Source organism: Cokeromyces recurvatus (genome assembly GCF_025118155.1).
Source record: "Cokeromyces recurvatus strain NRRL 2243 chromosome Unknown BX663scaffold_2, whole genome shotgun sequence".
Classification (NCBI taxonomy): domain Eukaryota; kingdom Fungi; phylum Mucoromycota; class Mucoromycetes; order Mucorales; family Mucoraceae; genus Cokeromyces; species Cokeromyces recurvatus.
The window spans coordinates 717,616-739,639 of record NW_026251388.1 but is presented as its reverse complement, the minus strand read 5'-3'; the positions used below and the strand labels follow the sequence as shown (position 1 = coordinate 739,639).

General features: G+C 29.7%; 9 protein-coding genes across 9 annotated transcripts; 4 read left to right on the top strand and 5 right to left on the bottom strand.

The window, feature by feature from the left end:
* The first annotated feature begins 428 nt into the window (after positions 1–428).
* BX663DRAFT_494873 (uncharacterized protein) lies at positions 429–1,663 on the top strand. The gene is made up of 4 exons (XM_051525559.1): positions 429–680; positions 769–918; positions 1,000–1,262; positions 1,329–1,663. Exons 1-4 carry the CDS (start codon positions 480–482, stop codon positions 1,465–1,467), a joined length of 753 nt encoding a protein of 250 aa, XP_051387099.1. The 5' UTR covers positions 429–479; the 3' UTR covers positions 1,468–1,663.
* On the bottom strand, positions 1,664–3,118 carry BX663DRAFT_494871 (uncharacterized protein). Its single transcript, XM_051525558.1, has 6 exons — positions 2,948–3,118; positions 2,737–2,890; positions 2,586–2,668; positions 2,441–2,508; positions 2,296–2,366; positions 1,664–2,224 (listed from the first exon to the last, which is right to left on the bottom strand). The coding sequence occupies exons 1-6, from the start codon at positions 3,043–3,045 to the stop codon at positions 1,940–1,942; spliced, it is 759 nt and encodes a 252-aa protein (XP_051387098.1). The 5' UTR covers positions 3,046–3,118; the 3' UTR covers positions 1,664–1,939.
* Positions 3,119–3,396: 278 nt separating this feature from the next.
* BX663DRAFT_528926 (putative Gpa2-guanine nucleotide-binding protein alpha-2 subunit) lies at positions 3,397–5,137 on the bottom strand (the record flags this gene model as incomplete). Its single annotated transcript, XM_051530203.1, has 6 exons — positions 3,397–3,584; positions 3,946–4,083; positions 4,200–4,477; positions 4,580–4,737; positions 4,801–4,985; positions 5,050–5,137. 6 exons carry the CDS (start codon positions 5,135–5,137, stop codon positions 3,397–3,399), a joined length of 1,035 nt encoding a protein of 344 aa, XP_051387097.1.
* Positions 5,138–5,385: 248 nt separating this feature from the next.
* Positions 5,386–8,384, bottom strand: BX663DRAFT_128430 (Dolichyl-phosphate-mannose-protein mannosyltransferase-domain-containing protein). The gene is made up of 8 exons (XM_051521532.1): positions 8,167–8,384; positions 7,989–8,105; positions 7,904–7,918; positions 7,565–7,838; positions 7,382–7,490; positions 6,957–7,300; positions 5,994–6,899; positions 5,386–5,911 (listed from the first exon to the last, which is right to left on the bottom strand). The coding sequence occupies exons 1-8, from the start codon at positions 8,326–8,328 to the stop codon at positions 5,574–5,576; spliced, it is 2,265 nt and encodes a 754-aa protein (XP_051387096.1). The 5' UTR covers positions 8,329–8,384; the 3' UTR covers positions 5,386–5,573.
* A 282-nt stretch (positions 8,385–8,666) lies between these two features.
* Positions 8,667–10,283, top strand: BX663DRAFT_494864 (cation efflux family-domain-containing protein). Its single transcript, XM_051525557.1, has 7 exons — positions 8,667–8,918; positions 8,988–9,083; positions 9,148–9,284; positions 9,342–9,382; positions 9,459–9,549; positions 9,633–9,696; positions 9,780–10,283. The coding sequence occupies exons 1-7, from the start codon at positions 8,720–8,722 to the stop codon at positions 10,214–10,216; spliced, it is 1,065 nt and encodes a 354-aa protein (XP_051387095.1). The 5' UTR covers positions 8,667–8,719; the 3' UTR covers positions 10,217–10,283.
* Positions 10,284–10,532: 249 nt separating this feature from the next.
* On the top strand, positions 10,533–13,474 carry BX663DRAFT_528923 (uncharacterized protein; the record flags this gene model as incomplete). The annotated part of the gene is made up of 4 exons (XM_051530202.1): positions 10,533–10,551; positions 11,904–12,205; positions 12,387–12,499; positions 12,562–13,474. The coding sequence occupies 4 exons, from the start codon at positions 10,533–10,535 to the stop codon at positions 13,472–13,474; spliced, it is 1,347 nt and encodes a 448-aa protein (XP_051387094.1).
* A 315-nt stretch (positions 13,475–13,789) lies between these two features.
* Positions 13,790–14,071, bottom strand: BX663DRAFT_427069 (ribosome maturation protein; the record flags this gene model as incomplete). The annotated part of the gene is made up of 1 exon (XM_051522596.1): positions 13,790–14,071. The coding sequence occupies one exon, from the start codon at positions 14,069–14,071 to the stop codon at positions 13,790–13,792; it is 282 nt and encodes a 93-aa protein (XP_051387093.1).
* A 1,460-nt stretch (positions 14,072–15,531) lies between these two features.
* On the top strand, positions 15,532–18,862 carry BX663DRAFT_494859 (plasma-membrane proton-efflux P-type ATPase). The gene is made up of 5 exons (XM_051525556.1): positions 15,532–15,926; positions 16,017–16,701; positions 16,773–17,593; positions 17,702–18,259; positions 18,331–18,862. The coding sequence occupies exons 1-5, from the start codon at positions 15,650–15,652 to the stop codon at positions 18,762–18,764; spliced, it is 2,775 nt and encodes a 924-aa protein (XP_051387092.1). The 5' UTR covers positions 15,532–15,649; the 3' UTR covers positions 18,765–18,862.
* A 354-nt stretch (positions 18,863–19,216) lies between these two features.
* On the bottom strand, positions 19,217–21,909 carry BX663DRAFT_426629 (uncharacterized protein; the record flags this gene model as incomplete). Its single annotated transcript, XM_051522562.1, has 4 exons — positions 19,217–20,598; positions 20,753–21,016; positions 21,097–21,232; positions 21,307–21,909. The coding sequence occupies 4 exons, from the start codon at positions 21,907–21,909 to the stop codon at positions 19,217–19,219; spliced, it is 2,385 nt and encodes a 794-aa protein (XP_051387091.1).
* Positions 21,910–22,024: the final 115 nt, after the last annotated feature.

Below are 22,024 nucleotides of genomic sequence, written 5' to 3'. Positions count from 1 at the left end.
CTGTTAACTTTATTAAAAATATTATTGATAAAATAATCGCTATAATATTCTTTTTTGCTTTGAGAGTATTGGGGTTTATGCAAAATAATTAGAATATTTATACAGTTGAGTTAAGATATATACATATACAACTTTTATAAAATGATTTCTAATTATAATAGTAAGCATATATCTGTAATAGAAGCTCTCTTAAAGAAACATAAATATTTAAAAGTAGGCTGAACATACCTTTTTTACAATGGTAATTTGAATAAAGCAGACGTTTGTCAAAAGTCCCATTGCAATTTTAGGAGGTATGACTGCTTTCGTGACTATTTTTTCCTTTTTCCAATTTAAAGTCTATACAAACTGTTATTTGAACTCCGTATATTTTCAAAAATAATGGGAAATGCTGTTTTAAATCAAAAATTTTTTCTTTTTGTTCAGAATTCAAACTTACTGTTATCTCTTTTTTTATCTACATTATATAAATATATAAAATGGCTTCATTACAGTCATTAAAAGCACCAACATTAGTTAGCAAAAAGACTCAAAAAGAGATTCAAGGAGAAGACGATGATATTATTATCGATGCCAATGCTTTACCTAGTCGTCAAAGTCAAGATGATGTAGCAATGGAAGAAAGCTCTTCTTCAATGAATAAGCCTAACTTTGCTCCTGCAAGTAAAGCTGAATTAAAGGTAGAAAAAGTGTTAAATAATGTTTGATCAATCTGAAATGATAAATAATAATCATTCAAATTTTGCTTTTTTTTTTAAAAAAAAAAAGAGTGTGACGAAAGGTTTCCGTAAAATTCCCATTCCACCCCATCGTATGGCTCCTTTAAAAAGACATTGGTTAGAAATTTATTCACCCTTAGTTGAACATATGAAGCTCCAAGTTAGAATGAACATTAAATCAAAAACGGTTGAGCTTAAGGTTTGTAGGGCTTGGGAAAAAAATTTTTTTTGACATATGTATGTTAATAAATATATTATTATTATTATTATTATTTCATAGACTTCACCTTCTACTGAAGATGATGGTGCTTTGCAAAAAGGTGCAGATTTTGTTAAAGCTTTTGCTTTAGGTTTTGAAGTAGAAGATGCTATGGCTTTATTAAGATTAGATGATATTTATATGGATACATTTGAAATTAAAGATGTGAAGACATTACACGGTGATCATTTAGCTCGTGCTATTGGTCGTATCGCTGGTCGTGATGGTAAAACTAAATTTACTATTGAAAATGCAAGCAAAACTAGAATCGTTTTGGCTGATACGTAAGTGATAAGGCTTTTTTTTTTCTTCTTCATTGATTTATACTAAATTAAAAATATTGATAATAGAAAAATTCATATTCTTGGTTCATTCCAAAACATCAAGATTGCTCGTGATGCTGTTGTTAGTCTTATTTTAGGTAGTCCTCCCGGTAAAGTTTATGCTACTCTTCGTACTATTTCTGCTCGTATGAAGGAACGTTTTTAGATTTATACATGTATATTCTTTTTTTTTTCTTCCAGCCTTTAAGATGTTTATTTTGCATAGATAATTTATATGCCCCTTCCCTTTCCCCCCCTTTTTTTTGTAATATAATATATACTGTCATGATTTTATCTCTCTTTTTTTTTAATGTTCACTTTCTTTTAATTAAAGTATCAATGATATAATATCTATATAGAATTAAAAAAAAACAATTTTATGCAGTTATCAAAAAAAAAAAAACACTGTCAATAAAATGGGTCATTGTTCATGTTAAGATATTATTCGTGTAAGGAAAGTATGATAGTCATTAAGTAATGTCTTATGCACAGTAAAAGTCAACTTGTTACTCTCTAATTTTTTTTTTTGTTCCTTTTTCCTTTTCGAATTACCATCTTTATGCAAAAGTACAAGAAGTTTACTAAATGTCTAAAATTATGGTATACATGTAAATAAGTTTAATCTTATAGCTTCGTTTTTATCGTCGTTTCTTGCCGGAAGATTTCTTTGATCCTTGTTTCTGAATTCTTTCAATATCTGATTGTTTAATAGTCAAGGTAGCACCCTTCATTCTGCCAATACCATTTGTAATGCCAGGATCACGGTTTCTCTTCTTTGGCTTTGTTTTTATGTATAGATGCTTTAATGATTTATCGTAAATACCTAAATCCTTTGCTTCTTGTAGTTTAGCAAGTTCCCTTTCCTTTCTTGATTTATCTAAGCTTAATTTTAATGATAATGGCATCTTTTGATTTGCTGCTGGCTGGATTATATATACATATATATGTGTATTTAAGATGAATACATTATTCCAAGTCATATCCTAAAGCTTACCTTTGCACCCAAGTCCACTAATTTTTTCATTGTATTCTTTCTTTTTTCTCTTGCTGTCATTTCTTCTTGTGCTATATAATTATTATTTTTTTTTCAGATGAATAAGAGACTTTTAAGATTAACATTTAATTCCTCTATTATTTACCGAGTTCCTCTAAAAGATTTGAGGTGTTTAAGAGTTGATGTAATTCTAAATCATGTTTTTGATTTTCACTATCAAGTACATGCATAATATTAATTTAATTATTCGGGAATTGCATCGTATTTCTTTCTCTCTCTCTCTCACTTACGCCTCTTCTTCAAGTTCTTTTGCAGAAGGTTTATTTTTGGGAGTTGTAATGTTGTATGGATCAGGTGTTGTAATTTTTGAATTCTTTATATATAAGGATTTAGAATAATGTACATGTATATAGACATATAAAAAGGCTTTGATTAATATACCATAAATTGTTTTTTTGATGCTTTATCTTCATAAACAGGTTTCTTTTGTAATGCTGAATCATCGAACACAACAATACTGGGCTCATTTGATTCTTTCTTATCATCTGCCTTCTTCTTAAGAAGGGCTTTTCTTTTCTGTTGTCTTAATTCTTCCCTAACATTAGAGAAAGTCAGTAATATATTAATAATTTCTTTAAAACTAATTATTTACTTTGAAAATGTTGCTTTTCTCTTTAAACTTCTATTTATGTGATCATTGTTAGCGGTATTTGCTTTCACATTACTAATTAAACTTGCTAAAGAAGACATTATTGATAAGTGTACAAGAAAAAGAAGAGAAGAAAAAAAATATGCTTAGCTTATGTAAAATAAGAAAAAAAAAAGAAAAAAAAATCATACAAGCCACCACTCAGGAGACAGATACAAAAAAAAAAAAAAAAAAAAAAAAAAAAAAAAAAAAAAAAAAAAAAAAGAGAGAGAGGAAAGAAGCAAGTATCTTTGATGATTTAGAGTAATATATTTCATCTGGTTTAAGAGCTTCAACTTGCTTTATTATTAAGATGTAATAAAAAGATAAAGTAGTATTCTAATAGCAACTCGGTTTCTTCTGCGAGTGTAATTATTTTATATATGTACAGATGTGGTGTATTAGTATATAATTTATATGATAACGCTATTCAAGTTCTCACTCAAGATAATATCAGAAACAGCCATCATGACATGTTGTAATAAATTTGTATCAGTAGCATTCGTAAAATGAACATAGACTCGTTTGTCTGCTCTCCGATTTAGCCTTTGAAACCTTGCTTTAAAATAGTTTTTTGCTACATCATAATTATTGGCTGGTCCTATTATGATAACATATCAATATGATAGACTAAAGTAATATGTATATAAATGGATACATATACATATACGTGTACACATACACATACACATACACATACACATACACATACACATACACATACACATACACATACACATACACATACACATACACATACACATACACATACACATACACATACACATACACATACACATACACATACACATACACATACACATACACATACACATACACATACACATACACATACACATACACATACACATACACATACACATACACATACACATACACATACACATACACGTACATATACGCGTACACATACACATACACATATACATTATATTATATACCTTGATAATCAGGAAAATAATCAGAGACATTAGAATAAGCAATTTTCTTTCTGAATATATCGATTTTGTTTAGTAATAAAATCATTGAAGTCTTTACAAACCAATTTGCGTTACATATTGTATCAAAGAGCATTAATGCTTCATGCATTTATTATATAAATGTAAGCATCTATTAAAGGTAAATATATGCACACATCAATATCTTACTTGATTCTAAAATACATATATAATTAGTTAGTATTACGTATAAACACGTATAGACATCCAAGTTACCGAATCTTTATCTTCTGCTAAACTTTGATTATATCCACTAATTGCAACAACGAATAAAATAGCTGTGACATTTTCAAAACAATGGATCCATTTCTTTCGTTCACTTCTCTGACCTCCCACATCGAACATTCGATATGTTAAAGGACCAAGATGAAAGGTAGTCTCGACGATGCCTGTAGTTTTTGCCCTACATCTTAAAATATCTTGATCTGAAGGGATATAATTGGGTTCCCATAGTTTATCCATCTTTTCGAAAAAGCTTTTAGATTTTAGATTTTAGAACAAAAAAAAAAAAAAAAATACATAAAATACTAAATCATTGCTTGTACAAAGAGATTTTTTTTTTTGTTTCCTTTCTTACTAAGAGATATTATCATGTATGGCAAACATATGCCCATTTCTATGTACTATTTGAACATTTTCACTTTTCCATAAATGCTTTAAAGGCTTGTAGTAAATTTCGGGAAATGGTTCATTCTCTTCTAAAGATGGTATTTCAACAAATAAATGGGTATATTCCTACATGAAAAAACAATGAATTAAAATATAAATATTTATATATAATGGTATCAAGTAATGTACTTTTAATAAAGGATCAGTCATTTGTAAATCTAAATCTTCAATCGCACTTAATAAAGTCTGCATTGTTGAAAGAATGTTGACAAAAATAATGTTTCGAAACTTTTCTCTTTCATTTGCTTTAAAACCAGATGCATGTATTAATCTCATTTGTTTTAAAACTGTTGATTTCCCAGATTCACCAGCACCTATTTATTGTTATGATTATTATCATATATCTGTTTTGGTATTTTATTTTATTTTATTTTTTACCTAATAATAACAGTTTAACTTCCTTTTTCATACGCTTTTGATCCGCTTTTATTTGTTGATCGATAATTCGATTCTTTGTCACAATCATAGTATTTATTAAACTATCTTTACTAGTCTTGCTTTTTGAAGTACTTTTTATATTTCCCATTAATAAGCAGCAAAGAAGAAGAAGAAGAAAGAAAGAAAAAAAAAAAGAATAGTTGTATGCGCTATCTATTGTTGTGTACTAGTATGACAGGGTACTTATTTATCCTACACACCACCACCACCACCCCTCCTTCTCTACTACGACCAACTACTACGACTAACTATCACTTGGTTTTTTAAAGAGAACAATACATGTAATACAAAATTTGTTTGTCTTACAGTCTATGTATGACAAATAAAAACAGTTATCATCAAATAAGAAGCTTATTTAGTTTGCAAAGTAAGCGAAAACAAAGACGAGACATTGTCTTTAAAATTTTGTAAATCATTAGATCATCTTGATTGATGCTACTAACATAGTATCTCTTTTATATAATTTAATTTCTTTTTTCTTCAATAATATTCCAACCTTCTCTCCATTGTAGGGACTTGTAGTCTGTGATGGGACCCGTCAAACCAAAAGAGATGGGTGCAAAATGAATAAATGTGGCTATAACAGCAATATAAACTACACCGAAAATAATAGATTGAACTAGCTTAGGACTATTACGAGTAAAATGATCCATTAAGAAAGGCACCATAAGAATACTGAAATAAAGTGCAGGGAAATAGTGATGTAAATAAGTGACACGACCCATAATATAAAAGGGAATATAATGGAAGAACCAACCAAGGAATAAGGTTTTACCAACATAAAAGAAATGATCCCATTGAGCTAAATAAATAAAACAAGTATACATATAATATGAATGAATATAAAGAAATTAAAATGATGTATATGTGAAAGCTGTTTATACCTCTTGTTAAATCATAAATCTTTCTTTGCATACGAGCAATATAGATACAAGTAATGAAACAAAAGACAAAGATAGATCCAATGGATAACCACCAAACAATAGGATTGCCCAAAAGATAAAATTTAACATCATTATCACCCCAACCGCACATACGAAGACCAACAGAAACAAAAGGCCATTCACTAGGTTTAGATGACAGTATATCATACTTGTCAGGATCTGGGATAAGAGCATTATTAGAATTCCACATTGCAACATTCAATGAAATAAAATCACGGAAGAAACGCGACTTGTATGCATTAGGTGGTGCAGGAGGTAGTTTAGGATTCCAATGTTGTTCTACATTCCACATAGCATGTGGATTATCTACATCATCACTCTTATCACAATACACTTCTGTTTGCTTAAAGCCCCATTGAGGTAAAGTGCCTCCATCCGCTGTTAATAAACATCCTAATCTTTCATGACGAAGACGGAAACGTGTAGTTAAAGAACGAACACGATCCTTTTCTTTATAAATCATATCATCTACAATTTCAACTTTCCAATTATCCTGACTATCTCCAACTGTTTCATTACCGTAACAGCTTACTTCCCATTCACTTGACGTGACTGGTGCATTCACAGGGTGACTGTGTAAATTACGACCTGTTAATTCATGTTGAAGACGAATTATATCGCCATCTTTAACGAAACGAATAAACTCTTCATTTTCAGGTGATTCATATTCATTCGAATCATAATTTCTAGGTGGACGAATAATCCAATTGTTATTATCATCCTTATGATGATAACAGGTTACTTGCTGTTGCTTAGATCCTTCAGGATAGGTTTGAACATGAGAATGTAACAAGCCACCTCCAAATCCAGCGTTTTTGATAGTTAATTTCGAACCATAAGCAATTTCTGTATATATATTACAAGTTAATATTTGATCATTGTCGTATAGATCAAATGACTTACCAAGAGGATTACTAGTCATAGAATTTCCTTCCAAGTTTGCTTGAAATAGGGAACTCATTTGAGCATCACCAGGACCACTCTTATATAAAAGTTTAAAATGTAAAATAAAACTAAAGATATAGATTGAAATAGGAATACAGATTAAACATATAATACGGGCAATCCAATGACTAAGGTATGTCTTTTTAGGCATCTGTAAATCACCCCACATATTCCATAAATCTTCAATCGTATATACTCCAACAACAGCCACAGCAAATAAGCCGACCCATTTCACACTTAGTACACATCCTAATGAAATACCAGTCAAATTAAGCCAGATCCACCATTTTGTTGAAAATGATCTATGATATATCAAGTATAATTAGAAAAAAAAAAGGAAAGATAAAAGTCAAACGTTATTTGCTTACTTCACTAAAACTTACTGGTTACGCAAATTATGAAAAGTGGCTAACGTGAAAAGGGAAGTACAGGTAAAGAAAAGAAGCATTGAATCCAACAAAATAAAACGACTAATAGTAAGATAGGCATTATCTAAAAATGTATATAATATGAAATAAATAAATAAAAAAAGTCGATATATATATATATAATATGAAATAATTTACCAAGTAATACCATAGTAGCAGCTAAAAGGCTAGCTTTTAATGTCATTTTCATTTGAACACATGTTAGATAAGCAATAGGAACCATCATAGCACCAAAAAACGCGTTAAATATACGCATAGCACCAAAATTGACATGTTCTGGATAAACAGCACCAGATTCAAATCCAAAAGAACCATTGTAGCCAGCTAACCAGCCAGAGAAACCTACCAAAATCTTACCAAGAGGAGGATGAACATCGAAATAAAAATCGTGATTTAAATAATGTGATCCAAACTATTCAAAAGTAATATAATTAGAATACAATTTATGCTTATCAGCAACCCTATACAAAAATATACCTTGCCAAAATGTGCCTAAAATAGGTAGTTATATATATGTGTGTAAGCATGTTAAAAATATACGTATTTATAATAAAAGACATACCTCATCCCAAACAACATTTTTACTTAGAGCAATTTTTCTGAATCGTGTCCAAAATGATAAAAGAGTTAAAACAATAGTAATGATGGTATGTTGATGTTTTTGTAAAAATGCAATGTTCTAAATTACAATATAAATTAAATGGTTAACATGTATTTAAATTAAACAAGTTAGTATTTACCTTATTTGAAGAATAAGTTTTAATTGGTTGTGGTTGAGGTAGATGTTTATAGTTTTTTAATTTTGAACTGTCATCCATATCATTGTTAATGATAGCAGTGTAATCTTGATGTTTTTCAGACACATTTGGAATGTGCCTTCTCTTCATTGTAGTTGCCATCATTAAAGCGAAAGAATAATAATGGACAGCAAAGTAAGGAAAAAAAAAATATGTATAAAAGAAAAAAAAAACGTGTGCAGTAAAACATAAATTATTATACACATACATACATACATACTATTCATCAATAATTAAATATCCGACATATTAAAATATTTGAAAGGAACAACGAAAATGAAAGAATTTATTATAAAGAAAAAGAACTTTTATTCCAAGGAATAAAGTAGAAATGTATATGTCATAAATAGACACATTATAAAATGTTTATTGAATACGGTTTTATTTTATTTTTCCTCCCCGTGATTTAATACTAACAATTATAAGTCCTTTTTTTTTTTTTTTTTTTTTTTTGTTTATTATTCTTTCTTTCTTCTTCGTTTTATATACATAAAGAATGGTTAGCCAAGGCAACGAATGTACATCATTGATTCAAGGTCAAAGTATAACAAATTCATATTCATGTACAAGCTTATCAAATAAATATAATTCATCGCTATCAAGTCCAATTAAGAGAAAACTTATTATAGCAACAACTATTGCTTGCATGTTTTTTGGTATTGAACTTATTGCAGGATATGTTTCAAATTCATTAGGTAGATTAGAATAATACAAATTATAGATTTATATTTGTAACTATTATTATTATTATTATTATTTCAAAGCCCTGATGTCGGATGCTTTTCATTTATTAAGTGATGTTGCTAGTTTTATTGTTGCTCTTATAGCTATCTATTTAGCCGAGAAACCGCCTACTAAAAGTAAATATAAAAGGGCCTTATGAAAATAACAATAACTACTAATATCTATATATATATATAACAGAACATACATTTGGATTTCATCGAGCAGAAGTAATTGCTGCTGTCATATCCGTTTTGACTATTTGGGTTTTAACAGGTTTTCTAATACTGGAAGCTGTAAATAGAATTCAATCACCTCAAGTTATTGATGCTAAACTTGTAAGTTATTCCATTTATTGTTTATAATATGTGTTTCAAAATATTATTTACATATAGATGTGTGTCACAGCCTCTATTGGTGTACTCGTCAATATCATGTAAAAACGAAAATAAAAAAAAAAAAAAAGGAAAAAGAAACTAAATTTAGTCATAATAAATACATATACTATATAGATTGATATCTGTATTGGGTGGGCATCATAGTCATGCGCATAGTCATGATGATGAAGAAACAGAAGATTCATCTCAAAAGACGGTTCACAAGGTAAATAGGTTGTTTCAAATATAAACTGATTAAAGTTAGTAGACTATATTACTTATTTTATTTTTTGTGGTTTCTTTCAACAGAAAGAAAATATCAATGTTAGAGCAGCTGCGTTACATGTACTTGGAGACTTATTAGCAGCTATTGGTAAATAATAACGCCTATTTCTTTTTCTTTTTCTTTTTTTTTTTACAAGTTCAAGTATGTTTATAATTCTATTCAAATAATAGGCGTTCTTATTTCATCTATTGTATTAATTTTCAAACCAGAATATACGATTGTCGATCCTATATGTACATTTATCTTTTCTCTCATCGTCTTATATACTACTTTTCATTTAATCAAAGATTCAATGATAGTTTTGATGGAAGGCGTACCTGGTCATATTGAAACTGAAGCAATCGAACATTCACTTTTACAAATATCAGACGTTGTTTCAGTTCATGATTTACATATTTGGGAACTAAGTCCTGGTAACAGTTTACTTACAGCTCATATTGTAATTTTTGAAGATGTAAAATGTAACAATAACATTTTAAAAGAAAGTCAACAAATGATTTATAGTGTTTATGGTATTCTACACTCAACATTGCAAATAGAATCCAATAAAGCTATTTTCACAAATCATTGTAGACCTGATATATGCTGTAAATTTACAAATCACTAAAATAAAAAGAAATCCTACTCTTTCTTTCCCTCTTATCCAAGGATACTCTCTAACTAGTAATAATAAGAAGAAGAATCAACTATAAATATAATTCATAGTAAATGTATATTTGTACTCTTAATAAAAACTATACTCGTTTGTCTCAAAAACTAAGTTTTGAAACAAAAAACTAAATCAAGGCACAAAATAAGATTATTCTTTATATCATAGAAGCGTTTCATATCGAATTATATTTAGTAGTTAAGTTACTGCTCATCATATCTTGGATAACAATCATTCTTTATATATATAATTATTTCGAGCAAAATAATACATGATGGCAGTGTATAGTAACAGTAAGTAAAATTGAAATTTTATTAATTCAAGCATATAAAAGTCTCTACTTTATTCTTGACAGCTTTAAAAGAAAAAAAAGGGGGTGGGTAAATGGAAAGTAAATTGACTTGAAGATATTTGATACACTCTTCCTCGATTGAAATTCAAATATGAATATATGTATATGTATATGTATTACATACACATAGTAAATAGAAGAGATTAATGCTATAATCACCACAGTCCTTAAGGGTAGTACGGTGAATTTTGATAAAAAAAAAAGTATGCATAGATATTCTTTACATAATATGTTAAACAAACCCCATATCATAAATAGACTACTTCTTTTCTTAGAAGAAAAAAAGAAGGCAGTTATTATCAGATAGATTTACTGTTACATAATCTTAGTAACCATAGATATTATTTTTAACTTGAATTTCTAATTTGTTCTACACACGATTGAAATTCAGACAATAAGATTTACTTTTGTACTTGTGATGTTACTATAAATGACACTAATTTGACAGTTAAAGCTATTATCCAGATTTTTCCCGTTTTATAGACTCGAAATATAAAATTCCTTTTTTTTTTAAAAAAAAATATATAAATATATGTATAAGATATTACACGCATAGTTAAAAGCAAAGCTCTTTTTCTCTTTCTCTAATAAATAAACGTGTAAACTAATATTGAATAATTATAACTCTTCTCGTCTATTTTGATCTCTAATATATATTTTTTTTTGTTAATCTTTGTATGACTTTATTGTTCCTAAAAAAAAAGATGGATTTTCATAAGAAGTAACACAGTTTTTTCTTTTATTTTTTGTGCTACTGATTAATAAAGAAATATAAAAACAAAGCATGATAATAGGTATTTTTCATATAAATAGATATTTGTATGGTTCACCAAAAGCTCTGGATTTTAAAAACTGTATTACGAAAAAAAAAAAAAAATGAAAAAAGTGGAGAAATTTTGCTTTAATTTGCCTTTTTTTTTTTCCTTTATCTCTCTCTCTTTTTTTTTAATATTATCTCCACGAAATATTAATATGCCCAAACTTATAGGCTCTATCGATCAAGGAACAACTTCAACTAGATTTGTTATTTTCGATGAAAATGGATCAATTATTACTTTTCATCAAATAGAACTTGAACAAAGTTATCCTCAGCCTGGGTATGTTTTCTTTTTTTTTTTTTTTTGTTATTATTACATTTGTATTTTTTTTTTGTATTATATATTCATAGTCTCTTCATTTTCTTTATATACATAAGATGGGTAGAACATGATCCTTATGAGTTATTAGATTCAGTTCATACTTGTATAGAACATACAATCCATAAATTAGGAATATTGGGTTTTGATGCTTCAGATATTGAATGTATTGGTTTAACAAATCAAAGAGAAACGTTAATTACGTGGGATAGTTTAACTGGTTGTCCTTTATATCCAGCTATTGTTTGGAGTGATGCACGTACAGTTGAAACTGTTGAACAATTATCGAAAAAGACCAAAAAAGGTGTAAATGTTTTAAAAGATATATGTGGTTTACCTCTTGCCACTTATTTTTCGGCTGTAAAATTAAGATGGCTTCTAGACAATATTCCTGTTGTATCACAAGCTCAAAAAGAAAATAGACTTCATATCGGTACAGTTGATACTTGGTTGATTTACGTGAGTAGTTGTCCAAAAAAATAAAAATAAAAATAAAAATAAAAATAAAAATAAAAATAAAAATAAAAATAAAAATAAAAATAAAAATAAAAATAAAAATAAAAATAAAAATAAAAATAAAAATAAAAAAAGATTTACAAAAGTATTATTATTCTGCTCCCATACTAAAATATATTTATAGAACCTTACTGGTGGATTAGATCATGGTGGAGTAATTATAACTGATGTAACAAATGCTAGTAGGACAATGTTGATGGATATTAAAACTTTAAACTGGAGTCAAAAATCGATTGAGTGAGTAAAAATTAAAAAAAAACAAAAAAAAGACAAGGGATACTAATATTTTTTTTTTATAGCTTTTTCGAATTTGATCAAGTTTTATTACCAAGAATTGTTTCCTCATCTGAAATTTATGGATATATGTGTGAGGGTTCACTTAAAGGTGTACCCATCGCAGGTTGTTTAGGTGATCAACAAGCAGCCCTTGTTGGACAAAAATGTTTTCAAGTTGGTGACGCCAAAAATACCTATGGTACAGGCTGCTTCATGTTGTTCAACACAGGAAATAAGATAGTACAATCAGATAATGGATTGTTAACTACAGTTGCCTATAAATTTGGTGATCGTGAATCTGTCTATGCATTAGAAGGGTCAGTCGCAGTTGCTGGTTCATCCATCAATTGGCTTCGAGATAATCTTTGTGTTATAAATGATGTAGTTGAGTTGAATTTATTAGCATCTAGTGTAAAGAATACCGCTGGTGTCTATTTTGTTACTGCCTTTGCTGGTCTATTTGCTCCTTATTGGAGGTCAGATGCTCGTGGCACACTCTGTGGTATCACGCATTATACTAAGCTTGAACATATCTGTCGTGCTATATTGGAGGCAGTATGTTATCAGACTCGTGCTATTTTAGAGGTGATGAATAAAGAGGCTCAATCACCTCTTCGTTCTTTGAAAGTAGATGGAGGCATGTCTAACTCAGATCTTTGTATGCAAATTCAAGCAGATGTATTAGGTATTCAAGTAGATAGACCTCTTATGAGAGAAATGACTGCACTTGGTTCAGCCATCGCAGCTGGTTTCGCTGTAGGTATTTGGAAATCATTTGATGAACTATCTAAAGTTAACCAAGAAGGTAAAACTCATTTTATTCCAACTATATCAGAAGAAAGACGTAAAAAAATGTATAAGGGTTGGGAACAAGCTGTTAAACGTTCCTTTGGTTGGGCAACTGTTGCTCCTATAATCAATACCCATGAACTCTAATTTTACTATTTATTTTGTATTATTTATTGTGTATTATATTCACTTGTTTTAACTATACCCTTTTCCTGTCCTTGACCTATATAATTTTTTCCCTCTTCTTCCTTCCTTCTGCTAAATAGAAATTTTCTCTATTATTTGTTTTACATATTCCTTTTCATTTAAAATAAAACGTAGTTAACATATACATATAAAAAAAAAAGTCAAGATGTTTATTTTTAATTATATATAAACAAGTATGTGCAGTATTATATATTGAATTAGTTTATACAAAAAGCTGGTGTGAAAAATGTAAGGATGAGGATAATAACAACAACTTTAGAGACCCTTTTCTTCACCTTCAGATATAATTTTTTTTACAATTTCATCTTCGTTAGTGGTATCAAAAGTATCCATTAAAACACCTGTAGAAGGTCGAATGGGTCCACCTGTATTGCTTCCAGTAGGAGTAGTATGGACTTCAAAGTTTTGAACAACATCAATCAATGGAATAGTCTTATCATGTCTCCATTTGCTGACCATACCAGGGTTGGCAATGACAAAAAATTCGTTGTTACCATTACCTTTATAGACGACTTTTGTAGCTTGATTAGTAGGCATATTATTTATTATATATAAAAGAAAATAGTAAAAGAAACTGATTTTTTTTTTGTAAACTCTTCTTGTTTTATATTCATTCTTATTATTATCAAAAAAAAAAAAAAAAATGATTTCACTCCAACGTCATTTTAGAAATTCTATTTGATAATCCTGATTGTATACGTTTTTAAGTAGTTATTATTAATATGAAAAAAAACAATCTACTAAAATAATTTTAGTGAAAGGGTTTAAGTCAATAAGATTGGTTATTGTTATATGTTCTTATTAAGGATATTCTTAATGACGGGTTCTAGTTTGTATATCAAATGAACAGTTTATAAAGGCGTATATGTTAACGCGTATTATTTTTCTAAGTGCATAATGGTTTTTTATATTTATTATACTTGAGATAAATTCGTTGAACTTTTTAACATCATAAGCATGACGCATAGCGTTGTTTTTATACTCAATTGATTATGCAGCATAGACTAATATTTTTGTTCTAAAAATAAAACGCGTTTTTTTTTTTCCTCTTCTGCTAATCTTTTTATTTTAACACTACTACTCCTTAAATTTAATTTGGGAAAAGGTTACTTGGTGTATTCCTTTAAATAGTGTAAAGTATAATAAAGTGAATATTGTTAGTAGTTTTATATATATATATATATTGATGCAAATAGTTAAGGACACATTCGTTTATTTACATAAAGAACGTATTAAAAGATACCCATTATATTTACTTTTGTATCTTTCTCTTATTTAAATAAATATAGCATTGCTGTTTTCATACAAATATACAAATATGACTATAAAACCTCAAGAAAATAAGTATAATAAACTAGAGTGAGATAACGAATTTATACATGTATAACAATACTGTATATTCAGATGTTATCGTATACACATAATACTATCCTATATTCATATTATGTATAGTAAATAATTTTTACTACACATACACTTATATTGATTTTTTGGCCTCTTTTGTATTGATGGCAAAAAAAACGGACCATACTATATCATGATAGCTTTATATTAGTTTTTCTTAAGAATCATTATTCACTACTGATATTAGTCTCTTTGAATCTTCCTTATGTCTTATATTTAACATAGTTAGTTAGTTAATAACCATCTATATACATAAGCATCGATTATTTTGTTATATGTAGTAAAAAAAAAAGAAGACTAGGTTAACTCAACACTTATTCCTTTATATTAATTATGTATTTGCATTTTAATAAGAAAAAAAAACTTAGTTTTGTATACTAGTCTTACTTCAGAATATATATCACTCAACTGCAAATAAATGCTCATACTATTTTGTACAGCCACTACAAATATACATTAATTAGCTTCATTATTATTTTACTCAGCCACGTTATATTACAAATATAGAAAGCCAAGAAAAAAAAAAAAAAGGCTGGAGAAATGCCGCCCTGAGCCCCACCATACAAAAGTCACTTTAAATCCAATTAAAATAACTTTCTATTAATTAACAGAATTATTATCCATATAACAATATACCACTTTAACTCTTTCTTTTTCTTTTCTTCTCTTCCATCATACATATACACACACACATATATCAAAATAGCGATTATGGGATTTCGGAAACTGATAGATCAAGAAGACATAACCAACCAATATATAAATGACTTGGATGAAGTAGTACCTTTAACTAATTCAGCCTTATCTAATGACGAAAAACAGCATCACAACATCATGGATGATGTACCTACTCATCTCGAGCCTTATCTTCAAACAAAACCAACTTTTGGTTTGACTGATGATCAAGTTCAAGAAAGAATGCATAGATTTGGTAGAAATGAATTACAAGAAAAAAAGAGAAATAAACTGTGGCACTTTCTTTCCTTTTGTGAGCTTTTTTTTTTTTTTTTTTTTTTTTTTTAATAACTTATCTTTAATAATTTCTTTTCTAATACTTTATCTATTGTTGTACATGTAGTTACAGGAGCCATTTCATACTTGATGATTTTATCACTGATATTGACAGCAGTAACAGGAGATTGGCTTGATTTTGGTATCATTTTAGGCATGCTTATTATCAACGCATTAATCGGTTATATAGAAGAATCTAGAGCAGAGTCTTCAATAACATCATTGAAGAATAGCCTTGCATTGCATAGTAAATGCTGGCGAAATGGAAAGTTAATTGAAGTAGCATCATCAGATATTGTTGTCGGCGATATTATTGTGTTAAGAATAGGTGATATTGTCCCTGCAGATGCACGTTTACTAGGAATAGGCGCATCAGGGGAAGCGATTGAAACAGACATTCAAATAGATCAAAGTTCATTGACAGGTGAATCATTAGCTATTAAAAAGAAGCCTGGATCAATTGTATATTCATCTTGTGTCGTAAAGCAAGGCCAACAACAAGCTGTAGTGATACGTGTAGGCCCTGATACATTTATAGGCAAGACAGCCAGTCTCATTTCAGTTACTACTGGATCAGGTAGATTTCAGAAAGTAATTAATTATATCGGTAATTTCCTTATCATACTATCTGTTCTACTTGTTCTTATCATCTTTATACATGAGTTGGTGGAAGAAAAAATTCAAACGGGTGAAATTACTAAAGATCAAGTGTTGTCAGCGCTTAATGAAATGGTTGTCTTAACAATTGCAGCGTAAAAAAAAATTATAATATGCATACATACATACATATTATGTCATCATTTATTCATATAATAAATAATAGGATACCTGTAGGTTTACCCACTGTAATGTCTGTCACTATGGCTATCGGTGCTAAACAATTAGCAAAACATCAAGTCATCGTTAAAAGATTAACGGCTGTTGAAGAATTCGCTTCTGTGTCTATTTTATGTAGTGATAAAACTGGAACATTAACAAAGAATGAATTAGCCTTTGATGAGCCCTATTTAGCTGAGACATATGATAAAAATGATATTCTTTTATACTCTTATCTTGCTTCAGAGATAGCAACGGATGATCCTATCGAATTTGCGGTGCGAAATGCTGCTGAGAGGTTACATCCTCAAGTTAGTAATGATGGTAGTCATACTGTTCAAGGATATCAAGTTTTATCATTTAAACCTTTTAATCCTGTTGAAAAAATTTCAGAAGCAACGATTGAAGAAATCGCAACACAGAATAAGTTTCGTGTAGCAAAAGGTGCACCACAGGTCATTTTAAGTCTTGTACAGGGGCACCAACAAGCTGAGGAAATGGTAGAAGCATTTGCTCGTCGTGGTCTTCGGTCCTTGGGGGTTGCACGTACAGTAAATGGATTGAATCAATGGGAATTAGTAGGTTTATTAAGCTTAATTGATCCACCTCGTGAAGATTCTGCTGCTACATTGGCTGAGTGTCAACAATATGGTATCTCCGTCAAAATGATTACTGGTGATCAAGGAATTATAGCTAAAGAAGTAGCTGGAAGACTTGGTATGGGCAAGAATATTTTGGATGTCAATGAATTAATTGATCCCTCAAAATCTGAAGAAGAAATTTCTGATGCCTGCATCTATTCTGATGGCTTCTCTCGTGTTGTGCCAGGTAAACAAGGATGAAATATATATATATATATATATATGTAAACGTTTCAAGTGTTTCTTATTGTCTATGTCTTTTCTTTTTTTTTCTTTTTTCTTCCTCTTTTTAAAGAACACAAATATAGGGTTGTAGAGTTATTACAAGAAAGAGGTTATTTTGTTGCCATGACAGGTGATGGCGTCAATGATGCTCCTGCTTTAAAAAAGGCAAATGTCGGCATAGCTGTGGCTGGTTCAACAGATGCTGCACGTTCAGCATCCGATATTGTTTTGCTAGCACCTGGATTATCAGCCATTATTGATGGTATAAAAGTGTCGAGAGTAATTTTCCAAAGACTTCAATCTTATGCTCTTTATCGTATTACATCAACTATTCATTTCTTACTCTTTTTTTTCGTAATCACGATGGTCGAAAATTGGAAGATGCCGCCTGTGTTTCTTATTTTAATTTCATTACTGAATGATGCTGCTACGTTGATTATGGCCGTAGATAATGTTGCTATTTCACATACCCCTGATATGTGGCGTCTCCGTTTGTTACTCGTATTATCTTGTGTTCTTGCCATTGTTTTATCTGGTTTCTCTTTTGCTCATTTTTATATTTTCCGTAATATCTTGCATGTTACACCTGGTGAACTTTCAACTATTATGTATCTTCACATATCTTCAGGTAAAATATATATATATATATATATTGCATTTGTATACACACAGACATGTTTATATGATTTTATAATATAGCACCTCATTTTGTCATCTTCTCTACACGTACAAATACGTTTTGGTGGAAGAGTATACCGTCTCTCGCTTTCACTATTATTGTACTTGGAACTCAAATCATTGCTCTGATATTATCAGTTTATGGTGCATTTGGTGCAGATGCAAACATTGAAGGCATTGGATGGCCTCGTGGATTGATCATTATCGCCATCTCATTGGGAACATTTTTTATCATTGACATGATCAAAGTGGGTACAATCGTTATTTGGGATAAATTTGCTGATAAGTCAAGACATGAATTCACAGCTGTTCCTACTTTTATCACAAAAAGTAGTAAAGGTGCTGACAGTAAAGCAGCAAAATTTATTCAAAAACAACATCAACAAAAGCTTTTCAATACCGGTTATGATAGAGCACAGAGACGTGAATCTGAAAGTTCTATTAAATCTTATTAATAATCTTGTAGATATGTCATTTTGATGAATTATTTTTATTTTATTATTTTTTTTTTAAAAAAAAAAGAAAAGAAAAGAAAAAAAGAAAGAAACTTGTATATACACATATAAATAATTTTTATATAGTAAATAACTTTTAACTATGATAATGGAATGTTGCTAAATATGCATCTATGTATAAATGCCTTTCTCTCAAAGGAAATATTATCTATGATATATACATATATGTATGTATAGTGAAAATAACGATTAGACTATATCCTTCCCTTATTTAAATTCTCGTATTTTATTTTATTTTATATAAAGCTGATATCATTTAATTGTAGTTGGGGATAATATGGTCTACTTTATTAACTTATAATATACAAAAATATATACGACAAAATAATGTACAAAAATTAAAAAACACACACACACACATACATACACATACACACACATTATCAGTTTTACTATGCAACCAAGTTATGAATACTTCCAGATTCCTTAACAAACTGTTTTGTATTTAAGCTAATACCGGGACATTGACTAATATTTAATGTTTCTAAATGACTCCACTCCAAGATTGATTTTACGCATTTATCCGTAATACGAACACAGCCTCTAAGATTTAGTGATTGTATTGTATCTCTCAGTTTATTAGAACTAAGCAAAGCTTTGATTGAAATATCTGATACGGCAGCACCACAAAAGCTAGCATCTAAATGTTCTAATTCAGATAGTGAGTTTAGGCCCTCAATGGCGCTATCTGATAAGGCACAGCAAAAGCTGAGAGATAAGTTTTTTAGATGAGGAGCAGCAAGAATTAAATGTGATATAGCTTGATCAGTCAAGAAACTACAGTCAGTAAGATTAAGATTTCTTAATGATGGGAATTGAGTGTTCGACCATTTAAGAAACCCCTGATCTGTAATTCGAGTACAGCGTTGGATATTAAGTGAAGTAAGTGTCTCGGAGCAGAATTCAGCCAGGTAACCCATAGACATGTCAGATAACTTTTTACAATAGGATAAAGAAAGATGAGTCAATTGAGGATAGTTTCGACTTACCTTTTCATCTAGTAATTTAAAGAGACCGATATCACTCATTTTTCTACAATTAGACAAGTCCAATACAGTAAGATGAGGACAAGCGACTGTAAGGTAAGCTAGACTTTTATCTGTCAAAAGCCAACAAGAGTTCAAATCCATACTTTCTACGTGAGGCATATAGTCGACTAAAGCCTTAAAGCCTTCATCCGTAATATAAAAGCATTGAGATAGATTTAGTTTACGAGCACGGACACCAGTTATCTTCACAATAGATGCAATTGTATTATCTGTCACTCGCTTATTAAGATGACTTAAATCAACTATATGCATTATCTTATCGTTATGAAGAACAAATTCATGGAATTTTCTTGATACAGCTGATAGTTGAATAATAGAGTAAAAATCCAGATTGTTGACTATTAAACTTAAGATTTCTTCATTAAGCGACGCAATTCGACCATCTCCACTAAAGATAAGTGATGAAGTTGGTGCTTTTATACTCTTTTTTGCTTCTTCTTCTTTTAATTTTGATCCTTTTACAGCAACGGATTTTAAATTTCGGTTTGCAAGTGCAACAAGGTTTGGATCAGACCAAATAGCAACACTTGCTCTTCTTTTTCTTGTTTCAGTCATTTTAAGCATATTCGTAGTGGATGGAGGTAATAAGGTTGGATCTTGATCACTTGTTGTACTGCATACTGAATCTGGGGTTATGACAGGTGCGTTTGTAAAAGATAGACATTCGTCAGGCGTACCTGTTGGTATAACAGGTGTCGCTATAATAATAATAATAATAAAATTAGCTTCAACGCCATTATTGTTTGATGACATTAAAATTTTTTTATAAACCTGTCACAGCATCCACTTTGCAAATCAAAGAAGCCTAAATGATATAGATAAGGATATGATTATAAACTATTTAGTTTCTTTATGTATTTGTATTTTTTTTTTAACTACTTACTTTTAATCTTAAATTGTTTAAAGAGCTTTCTGCCATTGCTTTAAAATGTGCTTGCAAGTCGGGAAAGCGATTCAATACATCCATGAAATCTGATTTTTTTAATACATATAATTCGATTGGAGTTACAGCTCTTACGTTAGCTGTTCTTGGAGTCTCTAATAAGACAGCTATGTCACCAAAATAATCACCTGTAGATAAATGCTCAATTGGAGTCAAAGAGTCTGATAAAACTGTGTCCATATTTGTTATTTCAACTGTACCTATCATATTGATATAGTAAGTTAAGTCAGTTATGTACATATATATATGTTTTCTAGCTAAATATAGATAAATAGCTAACCGCTTAAAATAAAAAATAATTCTTTTCCAATATCTCCTTTTTTAAGTATTAAATCATTGGGCGCATAATGACGTGGTTCAACTTTTAAAGAAACATAATGTAAAAATTCTTCTGGACAACTTTGAAAATAAGGAATCTAATTTAAATTAATACTATTAGTGTTTAAAAAATTCGTCATGATTATTATTATTATTGATAAAGCAAGTAAACCTTTTTTAATAAATTATGAGCGCTAGTGAGATCTTCAACGTTGCGTTCAGTAAAAGGCTTGTAGCTTATTTTTTTTGTTTCATTCAAGTTTTTACTTTTCTTTAATAAAGTTAAGCGTTCTTCAGCTTCAAATCGAAGCATTTTTTCAACTTTAGGATACTGAGGTAAAATCGTCTTCACTTCCTCCGCTGTCAAGGATGCTACAATACATTTTGTACTGGCAATGACAGTTGCAGTACGAGGCATTGAATACAAAATACCAATTTCACCAAAGCAAGAGCCCTTCGGTAAAGTTGCATAAATACGTTCAAAATCGGCGCTACAAACATCTACTGAACCTCTTAATAAGAAAAACATAGCCTTTGCTGGTTCACCTTCTACAATAATAATATCTCGAGGACCATACGTTCGAAGATGCATACAGCAAGCTATTTTTTCTATAAAGCTTTCATTATTGGTACGTTGAAAAATAGAATGCTGTCGAAGCGATTGAAGCAATTCGGTTGGAATGGAACGATCGTCTAATTCAACAGAAGAAAAAGAAGAAGAAGAAGAGGAGGAGGACGATGTCCAAACAGAAGAGTCTTTCTGTATATCAAGCATAAAGTATTATATAATAGTTATGGTTAAATAGGAAAAAAAAATAAATAAATGAAGAAGGGAAAGGGAAAAAAAAAGAGAAAAATGTTGCAGTAGCTGAATATCGGTGTTTAATTCA